The sequence below is a fragment of the Procambarus clarkii genome, chromosome 64 (genome assembly GCF_040958095.1).
Source record: "Procambarus clarkii isolate CNS0578487 chromosome 64, FALCON_Pclarkii_2.0, whole genome shotgun sequence".
Lineage (NCBI taxonomy): Eukaryota > Metazoa > Arthropoda > Malacostraca > Decapoda > Cambaridae > Procambarus > Procambarus clarkii.
In genome coordinates, this window is record NC_091213.1 from 6,948,260 (window position 1) to 6,974,025 (window position 25,766).

The 25,766-nt window shown below is 43.3% G+C and overlaps 1 protein-coding gene across 4 annotated transcripts in view; it reads right to left on the reverse strand.

The window, feature by feature from the left end:
- The window catches only part of LOC123768914 (golgin subfamily A member 1), a 69,599-nt gene that overhangs the window by 21,769 nt on the left and 22,064 nt on the right, over positions 1–25,766 (reverse strand). For all 4 annotated transcript variants that reach the window (XM_045759721.2, XM_069309141.1, XM_045759725.2 and 1 more), the window contains 4 exons: positions 25,164–25,284; positions 4,870–4,958; positions 1,816–2,012; positions 528–657 (listed from right to left, as the gene is read on the reverse strand). In XM_045759721.2, the coding sequence (XP_045615677.2) occupies positions 528–657; positions 1,816–2,012; positions 4,870–4,958; positions 25,164–25,284 (537 nt within the window). The remainder of the gene's footprint in view (positions 1–527; positions 658–1,815; positions 2,013–4,869; positions 4,959–25,163; positions 25,285–25,766) is intronic.

Here is a 25,766-nt window from a genome sequence, read left to right on the forward strand (position 1 = left end):
CACTGATTTCATACTTTTAATGAATTTGCTCTGATCATTGCCTTTCATGTTCATATAATTTAGGTTAATACATATTGTATTCATTTTAATACTGTATTCATTATGTACGTTTTGAGCCATTCTACTGTTCTGTGATTAATCTGTGGAGTTGTTTTATTGTTTGAGACTTCCTTTTCTATGAACCCTCCAATTGACTGTAATGCTTCACCAACTTTCTGAATGCTTTCCCTTTGGGGTATCAGATTATCACTTGCTCCTTGCACCTCTGTGAGCAGGCCAGGTTCTGGCTCTGATTCCCCAGTAGGCTAAAAGAGAAGACTCACAACTAAGTGACCAATTAGTAAGAAGCAATCCACTAGACAGCTTTAGGGAGTCATCAGAAAGACATTTCATTACCTTCAATCCTGGGATTTTTTAATTTTTCATATTTAGTTCAAGAGATGGCAGAGACAGGCAGCCTCTCAATTAGCTTTACATTCCAGTTACTCTCCCCACACCCGAACCCAAATAACGAAAAATGCACAAACCTCTTTTATAAGTGCCTGAACTTTGTCAGTTTCCTGGAGGGCCGTCTGTGAATGTCTCTGTTCCAGTGTTGTTACACGGTTCTGAAGGTGCTGGATTTCTTCACTCTTCGCTTCCTCAAGAGCTTTGTATCTGAAAGTAGTACAGGGTATTGTGAAATGTGTTAGTTATTTAATTAACACTTTCGTGCGGTGAAAAAAAATTAAATGGCAACAACCTTAAAACTTTAAACTGCGTAACACATCATATGATATGACAAGTATATGCCGCGGAATTGGTCACCACATCATATGATGTGAGGGTGTATAGTGCAAGATTTAAAAGTCTTGCCACTACACAGGGTTCACATCAACTTCCTCAGGGCTGTAGTAACCATCCTCAACATGAAAAAAAATCCTGAGTCCCTCACTTTCCTTCTAGGGCCTTAGTAAGAAAATGATGACCATTGCTTGACAGCATCATCAGTTAGTGTCTGAACGCTTAGGGCAGCCATAGAAGAGACACTAAACTCTTAGCAACAGCAAATTGCATGATTACCATGTATAGATTTGAGGCAAAATGTGTGCTATATGCAATTTTAAGATTTAGGCTTATAATATATGTATACAAAATTATTATGAATAAGTATGTGGGTGTCTGTATATCTATACTTGTATATCCATACATACATATATTTTCAAAGTTATACATAATAGACAGTACCTTTGACACACAAATACAACCCGTTAGCAAGAGTGGAGGTTCTCACATCCTCAGTGACCCATAAACTCTCATGATTTGAACAAAAGCAAATGATGTTTACTCTGTTGGTGGGATGGGGTACGTGAGATGGTGATGGAAGGAGGGTTGGAAGTGTTTAATATGGCTGTTGCACATGTATTTTCATTTTAGTCATATAATTAGATCACTTCACTCTTCTAACTTTAACAAGCAGGATAACTATCATTCAAGGTAATTTATAAGATGTGCTTTTTTTATATATCCCCAAAATATTGGTTTTGTGAGTTTTTTTGGGTGATCTGGGAATACATAACCCTCTATTTATAGCATTGTGTCTATAGGAAACTGTTTTACATTCCAAACAAATGCTATACAAACACATTTTTAGAATGTAACCTGTTTGTAGTAGAGGGACTGCCTAAATCAAAATCTGAACAATAGTAATTGTGCAATTTGCAAACGTTTAACTAGACTACACAAGCTTTTCAGGACAAAACAAATTAATTTTAATAATTAGAGAGACCAATCATAACTCCCCAAATAAAATAAGAAACAGAATAAAGAACTCACTTGGCATTAACAACATTCAGCTTTTGATTTAGACCAGCAATCTGAGTTTCTAACTCAGTTTTCTCTTCACTTAAAACACCAATACGTTCTTCTAAACCTGAGGCCCAACTCAGATGAGACTCGGCATTTGTAAGAGCCTCAGTTTTTCTTTTAAGTTCCGCCTGCACTTGCTCTAGTTCGCTATTGGTATTTAGTAACTGAAAATAAATGAATTATAGATGAGTTTTGATTGCAGCCTTCCCCTATATATATTTTAAAATAGAGAAACAGAGAATGAGGGAGTGGAGAAGTTGATGGACCAGTGTAACGGCATCATTAATGTGGTGAGGTAGGTGTGGGTTCACACCGTGGTAGTATGCTTACCTATCAGTAACTACAGGGGAATGAGATCTAGCTCTAAATGCCCTGACTCCTAGCCAGTGATATCTCACTATTGACTCCTCTCAGTATTAAAGTTTTCATTATATTTCCTTTTTAAAGTTGTAGCTTTTAACACCCTTTTCCTTCACTGCATTCCACTTTTCTAACCCACACAGGGAACGAGAAATTAATTACATCTCTTCGACTCTATTACAAATCCAGCTTCCACTGATGTCCCCTTATTCTACCTCTTTTTAATTTAAACTGACTTCCTTTGCCAACTTCATCTATTCTACTCGAGATGTTGTATACAGTTATCCTATCTCCTCTGTTTTTTCTCTCCTTTAAGGTTGTGAGATTGTCCACATATGTGAGGCCTCTCAATTCTGGTACTAATCTAGTTGCAAACCTCTGAACTTTCCCTTCAGATTGTCTTATTGTCTTATTGTTCATCAGATACTCCTGTATCCAGCTCTGTTATCCCCACTTGTCTCTCTAACTAGTATAAAAGTCTTTTGTGATGGACTGTACCAAAAGCTTTCTGGCAATCTAGGAAGATGTAGTCTACCTATCCTGCCTTTTCTCGTCTTATTTTAGTGATCATGTCATAGAATTCAATCAAGTTTGTTATGCATGATTTTCCCTCTTTGAAGCTGTGCTATTCCTCTGTTATAACATTTACTCTCAAAATGTTCTACAATTCAATTTCCTGACTACCTTTTCTAATATCTTGCATAGAATGCATGTTAATGATACTGGTCTACAGTTTAGTTCATATTTTTCGCCTTTCTTGAATATCAGATCTATACATTTGCCTTTTTCCAGTTTTCTGGTAGCTCTCCCATCTCTAATATAATGTTGAACACCATAGTTAGTGAGTAACAGACCCTACAGCTTCCTTTAGTAACCATGGTTATATCTGGTTCTATTGCATTTGCAGCATCTAGTTCCATCAGGTATCTTTTTACCTCTTCTACATTAACTTTAATTCTGTATAATGTTGTTTCCAGTTATTGGTTGTCACCCCTTACTTGGACATCAATCCGGTTTAAGTTTATAGACCTCCTGGAACCTCTTGTTGAGTTTTTCTTTGTCATTCTCCAAAAGCATTTCTTTCTGCCCCTACAGTCTAACCACATGGTCTCATACCATTATTTTCCTTCGTATATGGCTGTGCAAAAGCCTAGGTTGCCTCTTACTTTAACGTGATTCACAAACTGCTGTTTTGTTGCCATTCTGATTCTTATGTACTCATTCCTAGTCTTCTGTAGTGCCTCAGTATTTGCCTCTGTAACCATGTCCTTATACTTTTCCCATGCCTTATTTATTGTCTTTTTCTCCATACACTCCTGAACCATGGTTTGCTGCTGTTCTTTCATTTACTTCCCTCCTAAGAGGTATGAACTGTTCCCATTTTTTCTTTGCATTTCTGTGATGAAAGTTCTATCATATAATTTGCTAACTTTCCTTTCATTTCAGTCTCCCATTGAACCTCCTGCAGATAAAATCTTAAACCCTCCTATCATCCCCCTGTTCTGTATTCTCTCTTGCTCCTTATCCTGTTGAAAATGATTTTATTTCTACAATGCAAACAATAATACAGTGGTCACTTGCTCCCAGTGGTACCTCATATTTTAAATTATCCACATCATCTTCATTTTGGATAAAACTGGTAGCTGTAAATCACCTCCTCTAGTCAGCTCCTTGATATGATGACACAGGAAGTGTTCGTATTCAACTAGAGAATTCAGTTAAATCCCAGGTTGCACTGCTTTTCACCATGTTGTGGTGTAGTGGTTAAAGGTGCTTGGGAGCATAGGTTCGAATCCTCCTCGTGGCTCCTACTGATTTTTTCATTTATAAATCATTTTAATGTGATTTCTTTGCACATTAAATACTAGTAATGCTATGCACAGTTATGTATACAACTGTACTCGCCCAGATGTGCTTGCAGGGGGTGGAGCTTCGGCTCTTTGGTCCCACCTCACAACAGTCAATCAACCAGTGAACACATTCCTGAACCTATCAGGCTCTATCATATCTACATTTGAAACTGTATGTAGTCTGCATCCACCACATCACTATCTAATGCACTCCATTTGTTAATTACTCTGACACTGAAAAAGTTCTTTCTAATATCTCTGGCTCATTTGGGTACTAAGTTTCCACCTGTGTTCCATTTGTGTGCGCACCCAATGTTAAATAAATTGCCTTTATCTGTATAAATATAAATAACTACAAACAAAAAATGTACAAATATATACATGTATGCATTGGTATAGATTGATATACATATTTTTGTTGTGTATGTCATAAAATATAAACTAAATGCATTAGCCAAAGAATTTAGATATGCACGGGCAAATATTGACGTCTCATGTCAAAAATGCAAAGATTTTATTTATTTTTCCATTAATTTTTCTTTGTTGTTTGAAAAGCGATATTACTGAAACTTCACAGCAAAATTGAATGCACCAGATTCAACAGATGTACAAAGTTTGATGAGAATCAGCCAATATCTGCCCCTCCATTTAGTGGCACCAACTTTGAACTTCATTTACTTAAAAATGACTTTTTACAACTTTAAAATATATTATTGACTACTATTTCAAACCGATTCTCATGAATTTCACATATTATATGCAATGTATACAGCTCTGTCAGAATTCCTTGAAGTTTTTAATAAATACTGACCATGTGTTTGATCTTTGCCATCTCTTGTGCATTAAGCCCCTCCATCTGGTCATAGTTTTCTTGCATTTCACACACTCTTGTTTCAAGTCCTGTAGATAACAGTGTAATAATATTAATTTATATAAATAATGTACTCCATTATTGCTATCTGAAATTATCATACGTTTACAATAATAGTATTCTTCTTCATCAACCATTTAAACCATTAACTTGAATAAGTACCTCATTACAGTTAGCAAAATTATTTTTTTTGCTGAGGTACTTCGTTTTCAGCCCAATTCTCTTCTCGGGAATGAATAGGTATAAAGAATCCAGTGTTGAGTGTAATGAAATGTCTCTTACAGGTGGGTCACTGAGTAGCACGCCAATGCTACACACCTGAACACTAAGTCTTGGAAACACACCAGGATTCCGAGACACACAAGCACCTACCAGAGACCAGGATCAAAATCTGGCTCTCCTCAAAGAGGCTAAGGGAAGTCAAGGGATCTCTGAGATCACATGAGTGATCTCCACTAGAAAGTTGAGAAGCTGCTCACTCCTCAACTCGAAGTCGAGACAACTGGCTGCAGCCGCCGACCCAAAGCGACACAGGCCCAACTAGGCTCAGGAACATTCACTAGGTAAAAAGCAGCCAGGACCCTGTTCGACCGCCAAAAGCCCCGTGCCTAAATGTCAGCCCAGGACATGTTGCCAAAGATGGCAGCAAGAGCAGCGAACTTATGAACGTCATGGGCACCAGGATAAAGCGCAGGCTGGCTAGCCTTAATAACTGCGGATGACCTGGGAGACCCGCAACTACGAACATGGAAGAAGGGAAACCGGATCAACCCAAAGTGCATCCCCGGAAACAGAAGCCGTGGCGCGCAAATAACGGCCAAGAGCCGCAACTGGACACAAAACATGATGCACCCCCGGCCTGACCAACCAAGCATCAACAACCCAGGAACCCCTCCGGAAAGCAGCAGCCTCATTCTTCGCCAGAAAGGAGGAGACGGCTGCAAACGAACAAAACCATCATGAAGACCGAAGGAGCAGAAACCCCTGCGCCGGAGGAGAGCATGAAGCTACCCAACCCGATCCCAAGAGGCCAATGCCAACAGAAAAAGAGCCTTGGAGAAACAATCCTGAACCGAAGGGGCCACAACAAACCAAGGAGAAGAAAGAAAAGAGAGCACTCTGTCCAAAGACCAGGATGGCTCAGGCGGTGCATGAGCAGGCCGGAGGTGAAACAAAGCACGAGACAGCTTGCAAACGGCGCGGAAGTAACATCAATACTGAAAGCAAGTTGAAGTGGTTCCATCAGTGCCGCACGATACGAGGCGACAGTATTAGGCATAAAGTGATGGTCCTGGAACAACCAAGAGAGAAAGGACACCACCACCCTAAGAGAAAGCGAAGTACAACGACGAAGATGCAAGAAGAAACAGAAGGACCGCCAGGAAACTTCATACGGCCGCTGGGACGAAGCCCGCAGGTGAGACACTAATAAGGAAGCCACCTGATCACCATAGAGATGATGATAAACTTGAGTAAAAAATTCCATACGCGAAGACTCGAGGAGAAGATTGAACCAGCCACGTGACGTTCCAGTCTGATCTGCTGGAAGAGGCGGAGCCGCTGGAAAACCTCCGGGTTTGGACAGCGAGCAAGCAGCGTTAGAAACCACGGCTGGGCCGGCCACCACGGGGCCAAATGAACAACTCTCGCTTGGTAAGTCTCCAAGCAAGTCAGGACCTGGAGCAACAGCTAAACCGGGGGACAGAGGTACAGGAACTCCCACCTCGACCAGTCCTGCCAAAAGGCATCAACCCTGACAACCTCGCAGTCGGGAAAGGGCGCCACATACAGGAGAAGGCGCCGCGACCACACCGACGTGAAGAGGTCCACCTCTTTCTACGCAGGACTCGTAATTCTGTTCGCAGGACTCGTAATTCTGTGGCGCGGGTTCGATTCCCGCACGAGGCAGAAACAAATGGGCAAAGTTTCTTTCACCCTGAATGCCCGTTACCTAGCAGTAAATAGGTACCTGGGAGTTAGTCAGCTGTCACGGGCTGCTTCCTGGGGGTGGAGGCCTGGTTGAGGACCGGGCCGCGGGGACACTAAAAGCCCCGAAATCATCTCAAGATAATCTCAAGATAACCTCGGGGTGACCGAACGTCTGGCCAAGCCAACTGAAGGAGTCGGCATCGACCGTCCATTCCGTGGAGAGGGGAACGAAACGAGACAGGCCGTCGGCCAAGACGTTGAACACTCCCCGCACGTGAACTGCCAGGAGAGCCAAACCCCGAGAACTCAGTAGACAAGTCACCTGAAGCGACCAGCGCCAAAGACCAAGGACTGTATCGAACCCCCTCGGTTCAGACAATGAACGACCGGAGAGCAGTCCAAATGGAGCCAGATTGTTGATCTGAGGGTGACCCAAATCCTCCGAAGAGCAAACCACACCGCTATGAACTCCCGCACAGTGCTGTGGGCTCGATGGAAGGACGGACCCCACTGCCTCTGGCCGGCCTGGTGAGCTACTGGTCACAAAGCCCCATCTGAGACACGACACGTTCGTGAACACATCGAGTGAGGGCTCGGGTAGGCGCCAAGGCACTGAACCCTGAAAACCCCCAAGAGGAAACCGGCGACGCAGCAGCCGACGCAAGGCCCGCCAGGGTCCGAACCCAGTGATCGCGAGAGAGGCGGAAGGGACGTCCCCGAAGGAACCAGAACAACCGACGAAGCCAAACCCAACCTGGCGGGTAGACCATCATCGTGAAGTTCAGATTCCCACACAGACCCTCAAGCAACCGCTGGATGACCCAGGAGCCCCCAGAAACAGGTGCAAGCGGGACCGCCGCTGCAGGAGAGACTCCGGAGGGAGAGACAAGGAAGCGGTCCGAGAGTCCCACACAAGGCCCAGCCATGTTCGAACCTGGGAAGGAACCAGATGTGACTTCCTCCAGTTCACCAAGAACCCGAACTCGGCGAGCTGGGAAAGAACCAAATCCCTGGCTAGCAGACAACTGTACCAACAACTGGAGCCCATACCAGCCAGTCATTGAGGTAGGCCAACACCCAAGCATCTAAGAGACACAGACGGGCCACTATGACCTTCGTAAGGTGTGTAAACACACGAGGTGCCAGGTTCATCCTGAATGGGAGACAACGAAAGCGGTAACCCTGATGCGCCACAACAAACCCGAGCCAGTCCCTGAACCCCGGATGAATCTGGACGTGCCAATAAGCGTCTCGGAGGTCCAGGGACACCATCCAAGAGCCGGGCTCCAACAGGAGGCGAACCTGGGATAGCGTAGTCATCCGAAAGGAGAGGCAATGAACCCAGGGGTTCAGACGGGGCAAGTCCAAAATGAACCGCAGGTCTGCACAGGCCCATTTCAGCACTGGGAACAGATGGGAAACCCATCTGAAAGATGTCGTCGTTTCAACCACGACCAAGCGAACCCACTCCAAGATGACTCGACAGAGCGCTGGGGAAGAGGCTTGCCCCGCCAGCCCCGAACCTCCCGAAGGAGGAGGGGCGACCCAACGCTACCTCAGGCCGAGAGAAACCCGAAACGTCCACAAATCGTGAGACCAAGTGTGAGCGAACAGTGCAAGCCACCCCCCATCGCCCCGTCAATGGGGCAAACCGCGAAAGGGCTAACGCCCCTTACGAGACCCAGAACCTCGTACAGAATGAACACCGTGCCGACCAGACGAAGGTGGGTCCGTAGGTGGGTCCAAAGGTGGGTCCGAAGGCGGGGCCGAACCCGAACACCACACCTGTGGCCTACCATGATGAGAGGAACCCCGAGCCCTGGCACGACCCCTGCGGGTAGGCCTCCCCCCCAGACCCCTGGAGAACCAACAAGTCAGACTCTGTAGGACCCTCAAAAAATGACACAATGTAAGCCGCAAGGGCTGCCCGCACTGCAGAAGGTTGGATGCGAGAAGCTGAAAGCCTCCGGAAGGATGGAACCGACACACCTGGGGGGGGGGGGACACGGAACCAAACCCGAGGAGGGGCAGACACCAAATCCAATTCGTACGCAGAGGGGGGAAAAGACAACCCCACTCCTTGTAACAACAAGCCCTGTTCAGAGGGTAGAAAAACCCAGGTGGGGTCCAGCGGGGTCCAAGGCCCCCAAATCAGCCCCTCCCCTGCCCCGCGATCCTCCTCTGCAGGACCCAGGGCTTTGGCAGGGAGACTAGACTCGAATGCTTCTGATGCCACACCGGCAGGGGAATCCCCTGAGGCTGCCCGAGTCTCAGGACCAGCCCTGCTCCGGCTCTGAAACCCTCAGACGCTTCGGGGCCGGAAGCAGGGGTGAGGGGGACCAGAACAAACCACATGAGGGGAAGGACGAGGGGGGTCGGACTGAACCAAGGTCAAAGCGACCCCCACCCCCCAAGTCCAGGACCCTATAAGCAAAACGGGGCAGCCCTGGGGCATCCGGATGAGCAACCAACCGAGCGCGTTGCAACAACCTGTAACGAGCATGCAACGCCTGCGCTGCCTGTACCCGCCTAAGATCATCACTAGACTGGGTAAATTGAGTCACTAGCATGCAGTAGAACTCACAGGACTCAAGGTCAAAAGTGTCACAGACCCAACAGGCAGCATGACAGAGGCAAAAACAGTGAGGATCACCCTGAGATAAGGAGACCGAACAACCCTTGAACTCGCACGAAGCAAGTGGGAGGACTCCGGGGTCACATCCATCGGACCCAAGCGTCCCCTGGGGTTTCCCAGGGCCCTGAGCGCTTAACGAGACTCACACCCAGGTAACCCCAGACAGGGTACTGCTAACCGGTGCCCAAAACTACCAAGCAAACTCACCAAGGCTGAACCCCAGGGACGTGTACACTGATGGGGACCTAGCAGGTTGCACCACCAGAGAAGAACCATAAGAGGTCAAACACAAGTGGGCAATAAGCAGGGCAGATTCCCCTATAAGGAAAAAAGAAAAAGAAAACCCTGCAAGAGGACAGTGTACCCTAAAGGAACAGAGCTGGCCACTATAATTGGTGAAAACAAGCTGTGCAGCACCCCGAACCAGTGCAAACTGCCTCTTACCCTAAGGTAAACAAGGGAGACAAAACACCCAAGTACCCAAAGGACGGCCGAAAAACTGAGCAGTAAAACGGCCCAGCAGAAGCTGGGTCGTCGTGGGTCGAAGCAGGACCCAAGGAACTTGTGGAAGATAACCCCAAACTCCAAGGGCAGTACTTACAGGGCACCTAGGGAAGGGAACCCTAGGCGCATGCAGCCCGAGTACTGGAGAATGACTCCTGGCTTTCGCACCCCTAGAAGACAGCCACCACACACAGAGCACAGTGCTGAAAAAATGTCTGGAGCCAGAGCACACGACTGGAGCCTCTAGCATCAGCCTAAGAACTGACGGGTGGATAGCCAGCGTGGGGGGGTCTGGGGCTCCCCCCTTCCCCCTCCCGGGGAGGGGGGAGCTGTGCAGACAGCGGTGCGGCGACGTGTGACGTCATACTCATTTGCTCCTTTCTTTTAGGGGAGTTTCTATCCACTTGTACTGCTTTTGGTAGCAATATTTTCACCAGAATAGGGGTTTGTTTTGGGATGCTTACCTTTCTGGGTGCCTGACCCAGTCGATGAGAGACATAGAATGCTTCCAACCACACGGGGGTTTCTATAGGCCATTGCTCCCCATGCCTCTGTGAGGGGGGCCAGGTTCTGACTCGTGATCCCTGGTAGGCCCACAGAACTCCATACACATGACTGATGCCAAAGTCTGACATTAGCATATCAGCCTAGTAAGCTACGGGAAGCCGAAGGGGCTCCCCCCAGAAAAGTGAACATATTCACAATTTTCTGTGCCACAACCAGCAATTTAGATTTCCATACACACTATAATTAAAAAATATACAAGTACAATAATTTAAAACAAACTCCAGCTTACCTTGATGTGGTTCTTCTTGAATGATGCTGTATATCTTCAAATCAATATTTCTTGAAAATTTGTGTAACCTAAACAACACTAAAATTACTGTAAAGTACACGAGCTTTGCAAAGTCAGTTTTGACTGCCAGATGCTGAAGTATCACTGGTTGAAGGTCCTTAGCTTGCTTGTGAGGTTTCAATAGTTGAAGGTCCTTGGCTTGCTTGTGAGGTTTCAATAGTTGAAGGTCCTTGGCTTGCTTGTGAAGTTTCAATGGTTAAAGGTCCTTGGCTTGCTTGTGAGGTTTCAATGGTTAAAGGTCCTTGGCTTGTTTGTGAGGTTTCAATGGTTAAAGGTCCTTGGCTTGCTTATGAGGTTTCAATGGTTAAAGGTCCTTGGCTTGCTTGTGAGGTTTCAGTGATTGAAGGTCCTTTGCTTGCTGTTTTTATCAAAGAATCGAGTTTTGCTTGCCTTCTGTGTTCACTGGCCTCTCTTTATGATTAGCTCTTTGGTTTGCCTCAAGTGTTGGTACATGTTTCCAACTTCTGGATTAACATAGTTTGACAAAAAATTAATTAACATGTTATCAGAAGACACCAGTAAACCATATTTGGTTGAAGATGGTGGTGTTAGCACACCCTTCTTCCTCTTAACACCTCCAGGATGATTACTGCTGCTACCGGAGTCTTTGGCAAAAAATGATCAAAGTTACTATGAAAACAAAAACCAGCGTTGAATGTAATAAAATGGCATTTCCTGAGTACAGTGGAACCTCTATTAACGAGTTTAATCCGTTCTGGCACCGAGCTCGTTACCTGGAAAACTCGTCTTTGGAAACAAATTTGCCCATTTAAAATAAAGGAAATAAATTTAATCCGTTCCACTCCCAAAAACATCCATACTTGTATGACTTTTTTTTATGTAAATGTAATATTGCACATGTAAATATAAATGTTTTGTTGTAGTGTTTTAATATTTACTTTACCTTATGAAGAGTAGTTGCTGGCTTGAGGGAGACGATGGGGAGGTGGGAAGGAGGAGAGGGGTTATGGTGTGGAAGGAGAATCCACCTCTGAGTCAGGCAGACTCTCTCTTCTTGGGAATTTCACCCAAATTTCATTTCAAATGTCACACAAGGATGCGTTAGACCAGCACCAAATAAAAATCTACGTTGATTACACTCGTGTCAACAATATAATAGTCTTACCACGAAGATACAATACAATGCCGTTTTCTCAAATAGGCAATGTGGTTATTAAAGAAAACAGAAATTTCATGGAAAATATGTATACAATCCCCAAGTCGATCGGATAAGAATTGGATTTTATAGAAATATTTGCTCAAATGACGCTTGAGCGCGGTGTTTGGGTGCATTCAAGAGAAAAAAAGTGTGTTACGTTCAAGCGACATATACCTGCGAAAGTGATAACACTTTCATAAAGTGTTATCACAAAGTGATAAATTAATTAAACATTTTCACACACCGGGTTGTCACTGCTTTATCAGGGCAGCTTTTCCAAGAATGCGTTCACCTTTTCAAACATTCCAAACACTTCCCTGATCTCAGTGGAAGAGGCAGCATCCTCCCTTACCTCCTCATTCCCTTACTAATGGTGTAAATTGTTGATGAGGACCTGCCATACTTCCTTGTGAGATCAGTCACACAGACACCACACTCATGCTTTGCTATAATTTCCTTCTTTAAATCCACAGTAATTGTGTCTTTCTTCCTCTTGACAACACTATCTTTAGCAAGCAGCTTCTTTGGAGACATCGTGTGTTACAAATTGTAGTCGCAAAACCACTAAAAACCCAAAGAAAAGCTCAAATAAATCCATAGGGATGCTTGTCGTGTGAGATACAACAACAACACTGGCGTCGGAGGCGTCCGAGAATTTGCGAGAACCCGCGAGACGCTAAGAAGCGCCATGTGGTTTCACTCGTTAATAGAGGCGAGCTCGTCAATAGAGACAAATTTGCTGCGAGTGGCTTGCTCGTTACTGGAAAAACTCGTTAATAGAGCCACTCGTTAATAGAGGTTCCACTGTAAATCCCAGAGGCTCCATGAAGCTATCCAAACTGATATGTGGTATGTTAGTTTGGGGTCATCAGTAACAGTTCTTGTGCCAATCAAAAACCACGAGCCAGAACCTGGTCCCCTCAGAGAGGCACAGGGAGCAATGGCCTATGAGCACTTCACATTTAGAGTGTGTCATAATTGCCATCGACTGGGAAAGGACACAAAATGGTAGGCAAATCAAAACAGACCACTGTTGGGCACTATGGACACACTCCAGAAGAACTAACACTGAACATAACCTAATGTATTGTATAAACACGCCTGCAAAGTTCATCAGGAGAGTGGCATATAAAGAAGCCTGCATACCCTAATGCACCCCACATGTAATCGAACAGAATGCCTCATACTGGAAGATCTTGCAGAAGAGTAGACACTTGTACGCCAACAGTAGCGAGGCTCTCCACCCTCAGTGGCTTGGGACCAGATTCACAAAGCAGTTATGCAAGCACTTACGAACCTGTACATCTTTTCTCAATCTTTGGCAGCTTTGTTTACAATTATTAAACAGTTAATGAGTTCTGAAGTACCAGGAGGCTGTTTATAACAATAACAACAGTTGATTGGCAAGTTTTCATGCTTGTAAACCGTTTAACAAATGTAACCAAAGGCGTCAAAGATTGAGGAAAGATCTCGTCTCTCGACTGGGGTTTTGTGACCAGTGCTCACCAGGTTGGCCATAGTCAGTGGAGTGCGTTCTTTTCCTGGCGGTCCTTTCGGCACTTTGTCTTTTCGTAGGTTGTGTTCGATTTCTGATCAGGTTGTGTTGTCCTTTCTCTCTTTGTTGTTTCAGGATCGTCACCTTATGCCAAATTCTGTTTCCTCATATCGTGCAGCACCGGCAGAGCCACTGCAGCTTGCATTTGGGGTGGATATCACTTCTGCTTTGTTCCACAAGTTTTCTTGGGTGTTGTTTCACCTCCAGCCTGCTCATGCCCCACCTGAGCAGTCCTGGTCGTTGCACCAGGTGCTCATTTCTCTTTTCTCCTCGGTTTGTAGTGGCCCCCTCAGTTCAAGACACTTCTTCTATGGATCATTTCCTTGTTGGCATTGGCCTCTGGGGGTCTGGCCAGAAAGATTTATGCTCTCCTCCAGCACAGGGGTTTCTGCTCTTTTGGTCCTGGTGGTCTTTTCTTCGGTTGCAGCTATCTCTTTCTTTTCTGGCAAAGAATGAGTCTGCTGCTTTCCGAAGGGGTCCTTGGGTTGTTGATGCTTGGTTGGTTCGGCCGGGTGTGCATCATGTTTTGTGTCCGATTGTGGCTCTTCGCCGTTATTTGTACGCCATGGCCTCTGTGGCAGAAGACATGCTTTGGGTTGACCCAGTTTCCCTTCTTCCCTATTCCAGGGCGCGGTTCTCCTAGGTTGTCCACAGGATTATTCAGTCCAGCCAGCCTGCGGTCTATCCCTTTGCCCACGCCATTTATAAGTTCGTGTCTTTCGCTGCTGTTTTGGTAATATGTCCTGGCCTATTTTTCGAGCACAGGGCTTGAATAGGGTCCTGGCTGCATGTTATTTTGTTAATGTTCCTAGTCCTTCTCGGGCGTGTATAGCCTTGGGTCGCAGGTTGCAGCCAGTTGTCTCGACTTCGAGTTGAGGAGCGAGTGACGACCGCCTCCTGGATGAGTCCCTTTTCTTCTTAGCTTTGGTTAGGTAGCTCTGGGGAACTGAAGGTGCTCTCCACAGGATACCAGCGTTGAATGTAATGAAACGCCATTTTCTGGTTGAAACCCAGAGGCTTCCCCGGCATCCCTCCCTCCCTCCCTCCTTCCGGTCGACATCTTTATGCGTTTTTAATACTCGGCGTCTGAACTGAGGAGAGTTGTCGGCTTGGAGGTCTGGGATCCCCCTCCCCCATCCCCCTCCCGGGAAGGAGGGATTGCACAGAATGATGCATGGCGGTTGTGGTGACATCATGTTTGTTTCCTTGTTTTTGATTGGGAGTTCTGTTCGCTAATTCGGCTTTCGGTTTGCAATTTTTGACCAGCAGTAGTTTGTTTTGGAATTCCTACCTTTCTGGGTGCCTGACCTGGTAGATGGCAGACAAAGACTGCTTCCAATTACACCGGGGTGTCTTTAGGCCACTGCTCCTTGTGCCTCTCTTGAGGGTGCCAGGTTCTTGCTCTGGTCCCCGGTAGGCTTAGAACTCCTTCGATTGACTGTTGCCACGGTCCAACATATGTACACTTCAGCCCGGCATAGCTCCAGGGAGCCGAAGGGGCTCTCCATAGAAAAAGCATACTATACCTTTGTTTAGATAACAATGAACACTAGAACTAAAGGCAGCAAAGCAACATGAATCAAGTAAGAAAAAGAAAGAACAATATAATAAAATTGTTGAAACATTTAAAAGTTTTTATTAAACAGTATTGTAATAAATTCTAAAATGCCATCACCAAAGAAAGAAAGGAAGTCAATAATTGGAAATAATTAAATATTTCAACATAAGCAAAGCGACTACGTATACTGTTGTCAAACCAATACCAGATTTCCATGCAAAACAATTCAGCGAGCGCTCGACAAATTATTTGCTACCATTGTACGTGCCAAAACTGCGCGTTGTACATCATTCTAAGTTTTTATTTGCCAGCCACCTTTAACTCACCAGCACAAAAAATCTACTGCTGCATTACAGATGAACACAACATGTGGAACTTACCCTTCATTCTTGCTGAAAATAACAAGAAGTGCTATCAATATGAGTGATACAAACTGACACCAATACTACTAACCCTGCTCAAAACTACCATCCTATGAATGAGAAACCCAATTTAAAGGTGATAGATTAACATAAGAATTCTAAATATCTACCTCCATTCAAAGGGCAATGATATATTTCATATTTTCAGCCATGAACATGCTGAAAATATGAATATATTTGCTAAGACATGATACATTTTCAAGAACAATAATTAAACACCTATCATTAACTACTTTTAAAGTAATCCTGTATATATCAAAGGATAACATGCTTTCTAACTACAATATTTTGTGTAACATAAAATATTACTTAAACAGTTTGATGCACTGGCTTCCTATGCACCACTTAACACTTAAATAATATTGTATTTATGCTTCTAAATATACTGTATATGTAAACAAAATGGCATTTCAATCATTATAAAGAAATGTAACGAGTGCTGAGAAAACCTAAAAGACCAAAAATGTAATGAAATGCCAATTCCTGGGCAAGCCCAGTGGGGAGAAGCCCAGTGTCTCATTGCCTGAAAACTTTGACAATGTTGAGGAATTTGGAGACTTGCCAGCACTTGGTACACACAATCGGATAAAGATGGTTCCCTGTGCTTTGAGGAGGATCAAGAAGACCCCTTCCTGGACAGCAGACATCACAGTAAGGCGAACAGACGAGAGGTGAACCGACACCACTACCATGAGGTAAACAATTGCCATCCTGGCCTCACGTGGTCTGATGACAAACATCCACTACACCAAGGTAGGCCAAATTCTCCTTGCTTGAAAATTTTTATCATTATATCATTTGGTGACCACACTACTATGGATAGGAATGTTTTCGACAACAGCAGAACACAATATAATTTACAATGACGTTCCAAAAAATTTCAAGATTAAGGTGCATGACATTAGGCCAAACAAGTGAAAGAACTTAACTGCTGTGGACTACAATTCCCACAAGGAACTAGAGCTTTCTACCATTACTGAAATCTGGGGCTATAAGATAACTCACTCATAATTCACAAGGATGTACTAAGGATATCAGATGCAGACTCTGCTCTGGTGCCCATCCCACAAATTCATGTGAATCAGAAATACTTAAATGCTCAAATTGTGGTGAAGCCCACGACATTTGTTCAAAACAATGCCCTTCATACATAGCTGCCAAGACTCCCTCCAGCACAAACATGCAATACAGTAGCGTACTCAAACAACAAAGCACCGTCCTTAACCCTTAAACTACTCAGGATAAGGGGGCATAATTTGAAAAATATTCGGGTTGTGTAAAAATTACTTAAAAATGTTAAACAAATCTCTAACTTCTTGGTTTCAGCATCGTGAAATGTTCATCAAAATATTTTCAGAAATTGATTTTAGACGAATATTAAAAAAAAAACAGCGTTGAATGTAATGAAACGCCATTTTCTGGGTGAGCCCCAGAGGCTCCCTGGAGCTAATGTATGTTATATTAGACCGGGACATTAGCTAAGGAGTTCAGACCTACCAGGGACCAGCACCAGAACCTGGCCCCTTCAAAGAGGTTTCAGGGAGCAATGGCCCTGGAAAACCCCCTTGTGGTTGGGGTTTTCCTTATCTGCCATCAACCGGGGTTAGGCACCCAGAAAGGTAGGCATAACAAAACAAATCCCAAATGGTAAAAAACTAAACCAAAAAACCGAACAGAGGTAGAAACGCCCTACAATCCTAAGGAAAAAAGCATACAAGTAAACATCACACTTTACTGCCGCGCTGATCGTCTGCGCAGGCCTCCCCGCCCCGAGAGGGGGACGGGGAAGCCCCGGACCTCACCATGCCGGCTGCCTAGCATCAGTTCGGAAGCTAAGCTTCATCCAACGGTGAAAAAACCGCCGACCGGTGGGAGGGAGGGTTGCCAGGGAGCCTCCGGAGTTCACCCAGAAAATGGCATTTCATTACATTCAACACTGGTTTTCTGTGGGGAGCCCCTACGGCTCCCTGGAGCTTCATACCCAAAGAGAAGGAAAAGAAAGAGCTGACCTGGGAGGCGGCCGCCACAAACTCTGCAACGTGAAGCCCTGCAACCCAAGGCAACAAGAACGCACAGGAGCAGACACGCGAATAAGGACCGGGTGGCCAGGAACCTGTGCGACCCTCAAATCCTCGCACCCGAAACAAGCCCTAGGCGTCACCAACACAGCAGTGAAAGCTGCAAACGTCCGAACAGCACGGGCGCAAGGATAGACCGCAGGCTGGAAGACCTAAAAACTCTATGGACGACCTGAGAGACCCAAGCCCAGAAACAGGGAACGAGGGGAACCGGATCAACCCAAAGCGCATTCCCAGAAACGGTACACAGGTTACCCGGGCTGCATGCGCTTAGGGCTAACTTCTGTAAGTGCCCTGTAAGTACTGCTCTTGAGCTTGGGGGTACCTTCCACAAGTCACCTTGGGTCTACTTCTGTTGGTCTTTCGCTGCAGCAATTCTGAAGTTAGAAAGCATAGCATAGGCTCCTCGCATAACGTTCTTTATGTGGTCCTCAGGTGATAGTTTTCTATCTAGAACCACCCCTTGATCTCTTTCTTTATCAGAATTCTTTAAAGATTTCTCACAATTTATAGGTTGTGTGGGGTCTATGTTTTCCTATTCCACATTTCATAGCATGGCATTTATTCACATTAAATTCCATTTGCCAAGTGGTGCTCCATATACTTTTTTTGTCCAGGTCTTCTTGAAGGGCATGACAATCATGTAAATTTCTTATCCTTCCTATTATCTTACCATCAGTAAACATGTTCATATAATTCTGTATACCATCTGGTAGATCATTTATGTAGACAATGAACATCACCGGTGCAAGAACTGAACCCTGTGGTACTCCAAATGTGACGTTTCTCCAGTCCGATACATTGCCTCTGATTACTGCCCTCATTTTTCTATCATAATTTTTTTTTATCCATGTTAGAAGTTTACCTGTCACCCCTCCAATATTTTTCCAGTTTCCAGAACAACCTCTTATGTGGAACTCTGTTGAAAGCCTTTTTTTAGGTCCATATATATGCAGTCAACCTAACAATCTCTTTCCTATAAAACCTCTGTGGCTCGAACATAGAAACTGAGTAAATTCGATATTTAGGATCTTCCAGATCGAAAACCATACTGTCTGATATATCATTTCTCTCCAGGTGTTCTACCCATTTAGTTTTTATTATTTTTTCCAATATTTTGACTATTACAAGTGTCAATGATACAGGTCTATAATTGAGGGGGTCTTCCCTACTGCCACTTTTGTAGACTGAAACTATTTTAGCCTTTTTCCACATATCTGCTACGACTCCTGTACACAGGAATGTCTGAAAAATCAGCTGAAGAGGAATGCTGAGCTCAGGTGCACATTCTCTCAGAACCCATGGTGAAACTCCATGGGTTCTGTAATTACCTAAGTGTAGTTACAGGATGAGAGCTACGCTCGTGGTGTCCCGTCTTCCCAGCACTCTGTCATATAACGCTTTGAAACTACTGACGGTCTTGGCCTCCACCACCTTCTCACCTAACTTGTTCCAACCGTCTACCACTCTGTTTGCGAAAGTGAATTTTCTTATATTTCTTCGGCATCTGTGTTTAGCTAGTTTAAATCTATGACCTCTTGTTCTTAAAGTTCCAGGTCTCAGGAAATCTTCCCTATCGATTTTATCAATTCCTGTTACTATTTTGTATGTAGTGATCATATCACCTCTTTTTCTTCTGTCTTCTAGTTTTGGCATATTTAATGCCTCTAACCTCTCCTCGTAGCTCTTGCCCTTCAGTTCTGGTAGCTACTTAGAAGCGTGTCTTTGCACCTTTTCCAGTTTGTTGATGTGCTTCTTAACACTTTCGCGCTATCTGGACGCGCCGGCGCGTCCCGTTTCGTCTAACGCTAACGCATAGTGGACATAAAGTTGAGTCCTCTTTTAAAATATTTGTATAAAATTCAATTTTCATCCGATTTACTTTGGGTTTGTTTCAAACTGCGCGCTATGAGGCTCTCTTTCTCACCACTAGGCTGCATGGTACAATAATTTCATGAAAGGTGTGGATAACTTCGATCAAATGGTATTTTGTCCCAAACGGGTTGCAGGTGGGTGACTTTAGCCGTTTATACTGGTAATGCTTCCCCCATATCATGTATTATATGCATATGTCTGTTTAGGGAATTTTATTCCGATCAATATACAACCAAAAATAACTGTGTGCAACAAGTATAAACTTGACAAACATAACAAAAGTAAAAACATTTCGTGTGTGTTTGACGCTCACTGATATGTTCCAGCGTTGTTTTATATTTGGCGCTATTCTAACTTACGCTTTGTTGATATTTTTTACCTATGGGCACATAGAACATTCTATTGCGAACACATTGACACAAAAATGAATGACGTACATAGAAAATTAATGTCATGAGAGTGAAATAAGTATAAACTTTCATAGCGCCGTGCGTCGTCCCGTCACCGATACCGGGTAACAATTTCACCACTTCCCACACTCTTGCGGGCGGGCCGCATCATTATTCTACGCTTATATTCATATCACCGTGTTGGGAATTTCATTGCGAGTCCATTGATACCAAAATTAACGCTGTAGAATAAGTGTGGAGGTGATTACAATCCCAAGAGTAAAAACATTTTGTTGCTGATGGGCGCTCACTGCGAGTCATCTTCGTAGTTATTTATTTGGTGCTGGTATCCCTATACGTTTCGTGACTTTTTTTACTGATGTTCTTCTAGAGAATTTTATTGCGAACACGTTGGTACCAAAATGAAATACGTAGCATGAGAACTAAGGTCAGAAGAGTAAAAAGAGTATACACATTTTTGTTTTTACGCTTAAGCGATAAAAACGCCGCACGCACATTCGGTTGGCTGAGTGACCTTCGCGGAAAGCGCGAAAGTGTTAAGATATGGGCACCACACAACCGCTGCATATTCTAGCTTTGGCCTAACAAAAGTCGTGAACAATTTCTTAAGTAAATCACCATCCATGTATTTAAAAGCAATTCTGAAGTTAGAAAGCATTGCATAGGCCCTCGCACAATATTCTTTATGTGGTCCTCAGGTGATAGTTTTCTATTTAGAACCACCCCTAGATCTCTTTCTTTATCAGAATTCTTTAAAGATTTCTCACATAATATATAGGTTGTGTGGGGTCTATGTTCTCCAATTCCACATTCCATAACATGGCATTTATTAACATTAAATTCCATTTGCCAAGTGGTGCTCCATATACTTATTTTGTCCAGGTCATCTTGAAGGGCATGACAATCATCTAAGTTTCTTATCCTTCCTATTATCTTAGCATCATCAGCAAACATGTTCATATAATTCTGTATACCAACTGGTAGATCATTTATGTAGACAATAAACATCACTGGTGCAAGAACTGAACCCTGTGGTACTCCACTTGTGACATTTCTCCACTGTAATTACCTAAGTGTAATTACCTAAGTGTAGTTACAGGATGAGAGCTACGCTCGTGGTGTCCCGTCTTCCCAGCACTCTTTGTCATATAACGCTTTGAAACTACTGACGGTCTTGGCCTCCACCACCTTCTCACTTAACTTGTTCCAACCGTCTACCACTCTATTTGCGAAGGTGAATTTTCTTATATTTCTTCGGCATCTGTGTTTAGCTAGTTTAAATCTATGACCTCTTGTTCTTGAAATTCCAGGTCTCAGGAAGTCTTCCCTGTCGATTTTATCAATTCCTGTTACTATTTTGTATGTAGTGATCATATCACCTCTTTTTCTTCTGTCTTCTAGTTTTGGCATATTTAATGCTTCTAACCTCTCCTCGTAGCTCTTGCCCTTCAGTTCTGGGAGCCACTTAGTAGCATGTCTTTGCACCTTTTCCAGTTTTTTGATGTGCTTCTTAAGATATGGGCACCACACAACAGCTGCATATTCTAGCTTTGGCCTAACTAAAGTCATGAACAATTTCTTTAGTATATCGCCATCCATGTATTTAAATGCAATTCTGAAGTTAGAAAGCATAGCATAGGCTCCTTGCACAATATTCTTTATGTGGTCCTCAGGTGATAGTTTTCTATCTAGAACCACTCCTAGATCTCTTTCTTTATCAGAATTCTTTAAAGATTTCTCACATAATATATAGGTTGTGTGGGGTCTATGTTCTATTCCACATTCCATAACATGACATTTATTAACATTAAATTCCATTTGCCAAGTGGTGCTCCATATACTTATTTTGTCCAGGTCTTCTTGAAGGGCATGACAGTCATCTAAATTTCTTATCCTTCCTATTATCTTAGCATCATCAGCAAACATGTTCATATAATTCTGTATACCAACTGGTAGATCATTTATGTACACAATAAACATCACTGGTGCAAGAACTGAACCCTATGGTACTCCACTTGTGACATTTCTCCATTCTGATACATTGCCTCTGATTACTGCCCTCATTTTTCTATCAGTCAGAAAATTTTTCATCCATGATAGAAGCTTACCTGTCACCCCTCCAATATTTTCCAGTTTCCAGAACAACCTCTTATGTGGAACTCTGTCGAAAGCCTTTTTTAGGTCCAGATAGATGCAGTCAACCCAACCATCTCTTTCCTGTAATATCTCTGTGGCTCGATCATAGAAACTGAGTAAATTCAATACATAGGATCTTCCAGATCGAAAACCATACTGTCTGTCTGATATTATATCATTTCTCTCTAGGTGTTCTACCCATTTAGTTTTGATTAGTTTTTCCAATACTTTCACTATTACACTTGTCAATGATACAGGTCTATAATTGAGGGGGTCTTCCCTGCTGCCACTTTTGTAGATTGGAACTATGTTAGCCTGTTTCCACCCGTCTGCTACGATTCCTGTACACAGGGATGCCTGAAAGATCAGGTGAAGTGGAATGCTGAGCTCAGATGCACATTCTCTCAGAACCCATGGTGAAACGCCATCTGGGCCAGCTGCTTTGTTCTTACCGAGCTCCTTGAGCATTTTTTCCACTTCGTCTCTAGACACCTCTATGTGTTCTATGTTGTTCTCTGGAATTCTTATTGTATCTGGTTCCCTAAAGATTTCATTTTGTACAAACACACTTTGGAACTTTTCGTTTAGTGTTTCACACATTTCCTTTTCATCTTCCGTGAATCTATTTCCCATTTTCAACCTCTGAATATTATCCTTTACCTGCAATTTGTTGTTTATGAATTTATAGAATAGACCTGGTTCTGTTTTACATTTGTCCGCAATCCCTTTTTCAAAATTTCTTTCTGCCTCTCTCCTCACTGCCGTGTAGTTGTTTCTCGCATCTTTGTATCGCTGGTATGTTTGGGGGTTCGGCCTCTTCCTGTATTGATTCCATTTTTGTGTCTTTCGGTCTCTAGCCCTCTCGCAATTTCTATTGAACCAATCCTGTTTCCTAGTTCTGCATCTCTGTTTTGGTATAAATTTTTTTGTGCCTTTATCATATATTTCACAAAACTTGCCATACATCTCATTCACTTCCTTGCCTAGCATCAAGTCTGTCCAATTATACTCACTAAAAAAATTTCTAAGGTCACCATAATGTCCTCTCCTGAAGTCTGGTTTTTCAACTGCTTCAACCTCCTTATTTTCTTCCAGCTTATAACGCATTGCATACTTTATTCCCAAAAAGACATGGTCACTTTTACCCAAGGGAGGAAGGTACTGAATGTCAAATATCTCTTCCTCCTTCCTGGTAAATATCAAATCTAGCATGGAGGGAACGTCCCCTTCCCTCATCCTCGTAGCTTGTTTAACATGTTGATACAAGAATGTTTCCAGGATGAGGTCTACAAATTTACAGGTCCAAAAATCTTCTGTTTTAGCTTCATATGCTTCCCAGTCTATGGATTTCAAGTTGAAGTCACCGACTATCAACAGTCGTGATCTATCGTTATCCGCTCTCGCTATAATCTCTCTCATTATTGTTATAAGACCTTCACGTTTACTATCTAGCTCCTCCTTTGACCATGTGCTGCTTGGCGGTGGACTATATGCATTTATCATCATTAGTTTATCATCCTCATAGCAGATCTCTAGTGCTATTATGTCAACTTCTTGTGGATTGGCAGTCATTATTTCCTTCACCTTTAGGTGTTCTTTTACCAGCACAGCAACGCCACCGCCTTTCCTAATTTTTCTGTCCCGTCTCCAAATTGAGTAGCCCCTTGGGAATATGACCTCATTTAAAATTACATCTTCAAGTTTTGTCTCCGTGAGTGCAACAATGTCTGGTGTCTGCAGCTGTATTACATCACTTAACTCCAGTATCTTCGATCTCACTCCATCTATGTTTGTGTATGCAATCTTCAGGAACTTGTTCCCCCTCTCCTTATTCTTCACTCCCCCTCTCTCTATTGATTTTGTTGGTTTGCCTTTATGTACCACTTTACTGGTTTGCCTACCCCTATCACTTTGTAGAAAAAAGAATTTATTTCTTCTTCATTCCTGCTCTCATTTAAATGTTTTGCCTCGGCGAGGTTCAGTTTCAGCTTCTCTCTATCTTCTTTTGAAAGATCTCGTCTTAACGACCACCCTTTCCCATCCTCATCCCTTTGCAATTTTCTAGCATTCCTTAGTACTTCTTCCATCTGTTTGGCACCGTTTAGGGTGATCCTCAAAGGTCGATCTTTCCCTTTTACGTACCTGCCTATTCTCCTGTAGTCGCACACATTCTCTCTGTTTGTAAGACCTTCCACGAGGCCAACAATTTTATCTACTACTTTAGCTTCTTCTACAGCTCTTTCTGACCTAGATGTTATCGCCTTTTCTTTGCAGCCAAAAATGATCAGGGACTTACTCCGATCAACTGTGTTTTGCACCAACTTCGGGTTAGATGCCAATTCTTTCCTCACTTCTAGCCTAATGTTTGTTTTATCTTGGTTGCTGCAGTGTTTGACTTCCTTTACTGCTTCTTCTATTTTTTCCTTCTCCTTGGCCACTTGTGCATAAGTGAGTTGCATATCTTTCTTGCACTGTTCTATTCCCTGTGTAACTTCCTCCATCTGTGCTGACAAAAGCTGTTTCTCCTGTTGAATTTCCTTGCCTAACCTATTGTAGTCATTTATGTTTAAATTTACTTTAACTTCTTCCAAAGCTATTTTTAAGAGTTTACTTTCTTCTTCCATGGCTTTGCAATTTGTTTCCAATTGATTCTTATCCTTGCGCAAGCCTTTCACTAAACCCTCAAGACATAAAACTTTGCTATTCAAATGGTCATTACTTTCTTTCAATTTACTAATTATTTCTACATGAGAGTTCACTGTAGTATCTAAATTTACCAACTTGTTATGTAGACTACTAATATCAATGCTTTCTTCATTGAATCCCTCAAAATCAAGCTCTGTTTTGTTTTTCCCCCTGCCAGTGGCCATCTTGAATGTTCTTCTCTGCACTGTAAACACTAGGGCAACTTTTTCTCATCCGATTTTTCACTTCCCTTAGCACTTTCCTGTTATCTCACCTATTTTTCAAGAGCACTATACCTTTATGTTCTCTGGGACACCACTCACTACCATCAACCTGTACTACAATACTTAGGATTCCTTAGTACACATAAACTGTGTATGTGTACCTGTGCAAATATTTTATATTGGCAAATAATGGTGACGATGTGCTTACCTTGAGCCTGTTTGAGTTGCTCCGTTGTCTGTTTTTTTGAAGAAGTATAATCATCCATTTTTTGTTGAAGTTTTTTCTCTCTCTCACAAGATGCTTTTAAATCTGCAGCCAATGTACTCATCTGGTTTAAAAGAAAACTCAGTAAGCTTGGCATTAACATTTGCTCACAAAAGCTTTAAGCATAGGGTGCTATATTATTTCTTACATGTCATTCTAATAATAACCTTATTCCTACTACCTGGGAATTTTGCCAGATTTGTAACAACCATTGTTACAAATTTGCTAGCCCCCTTAGGGGTGTTATGGTTATTATTTCAAGGGGTCACTTATTAATACTGTATGTATATATATTTTATAGGATGTCGGTTGAATAAAAGCAAGGCAGAACAACCAGAAACAGGTCAATTTAGTTGTGGGAACTCTAAACCACTAGTCCAAATACAGTGGTGGGAATCTACCACCAATCAGTGTCACCAACCCAGCATAACTGAGGCAAGGTCGGAACCTAGAAGAGGGGCAGTTTGATTCCACCTCCCGAGAAGTATCAATTCCATCTCTCGAGCAGTCTAAGGTAGCATCTCATCACTTGATAACCTGTGGTTA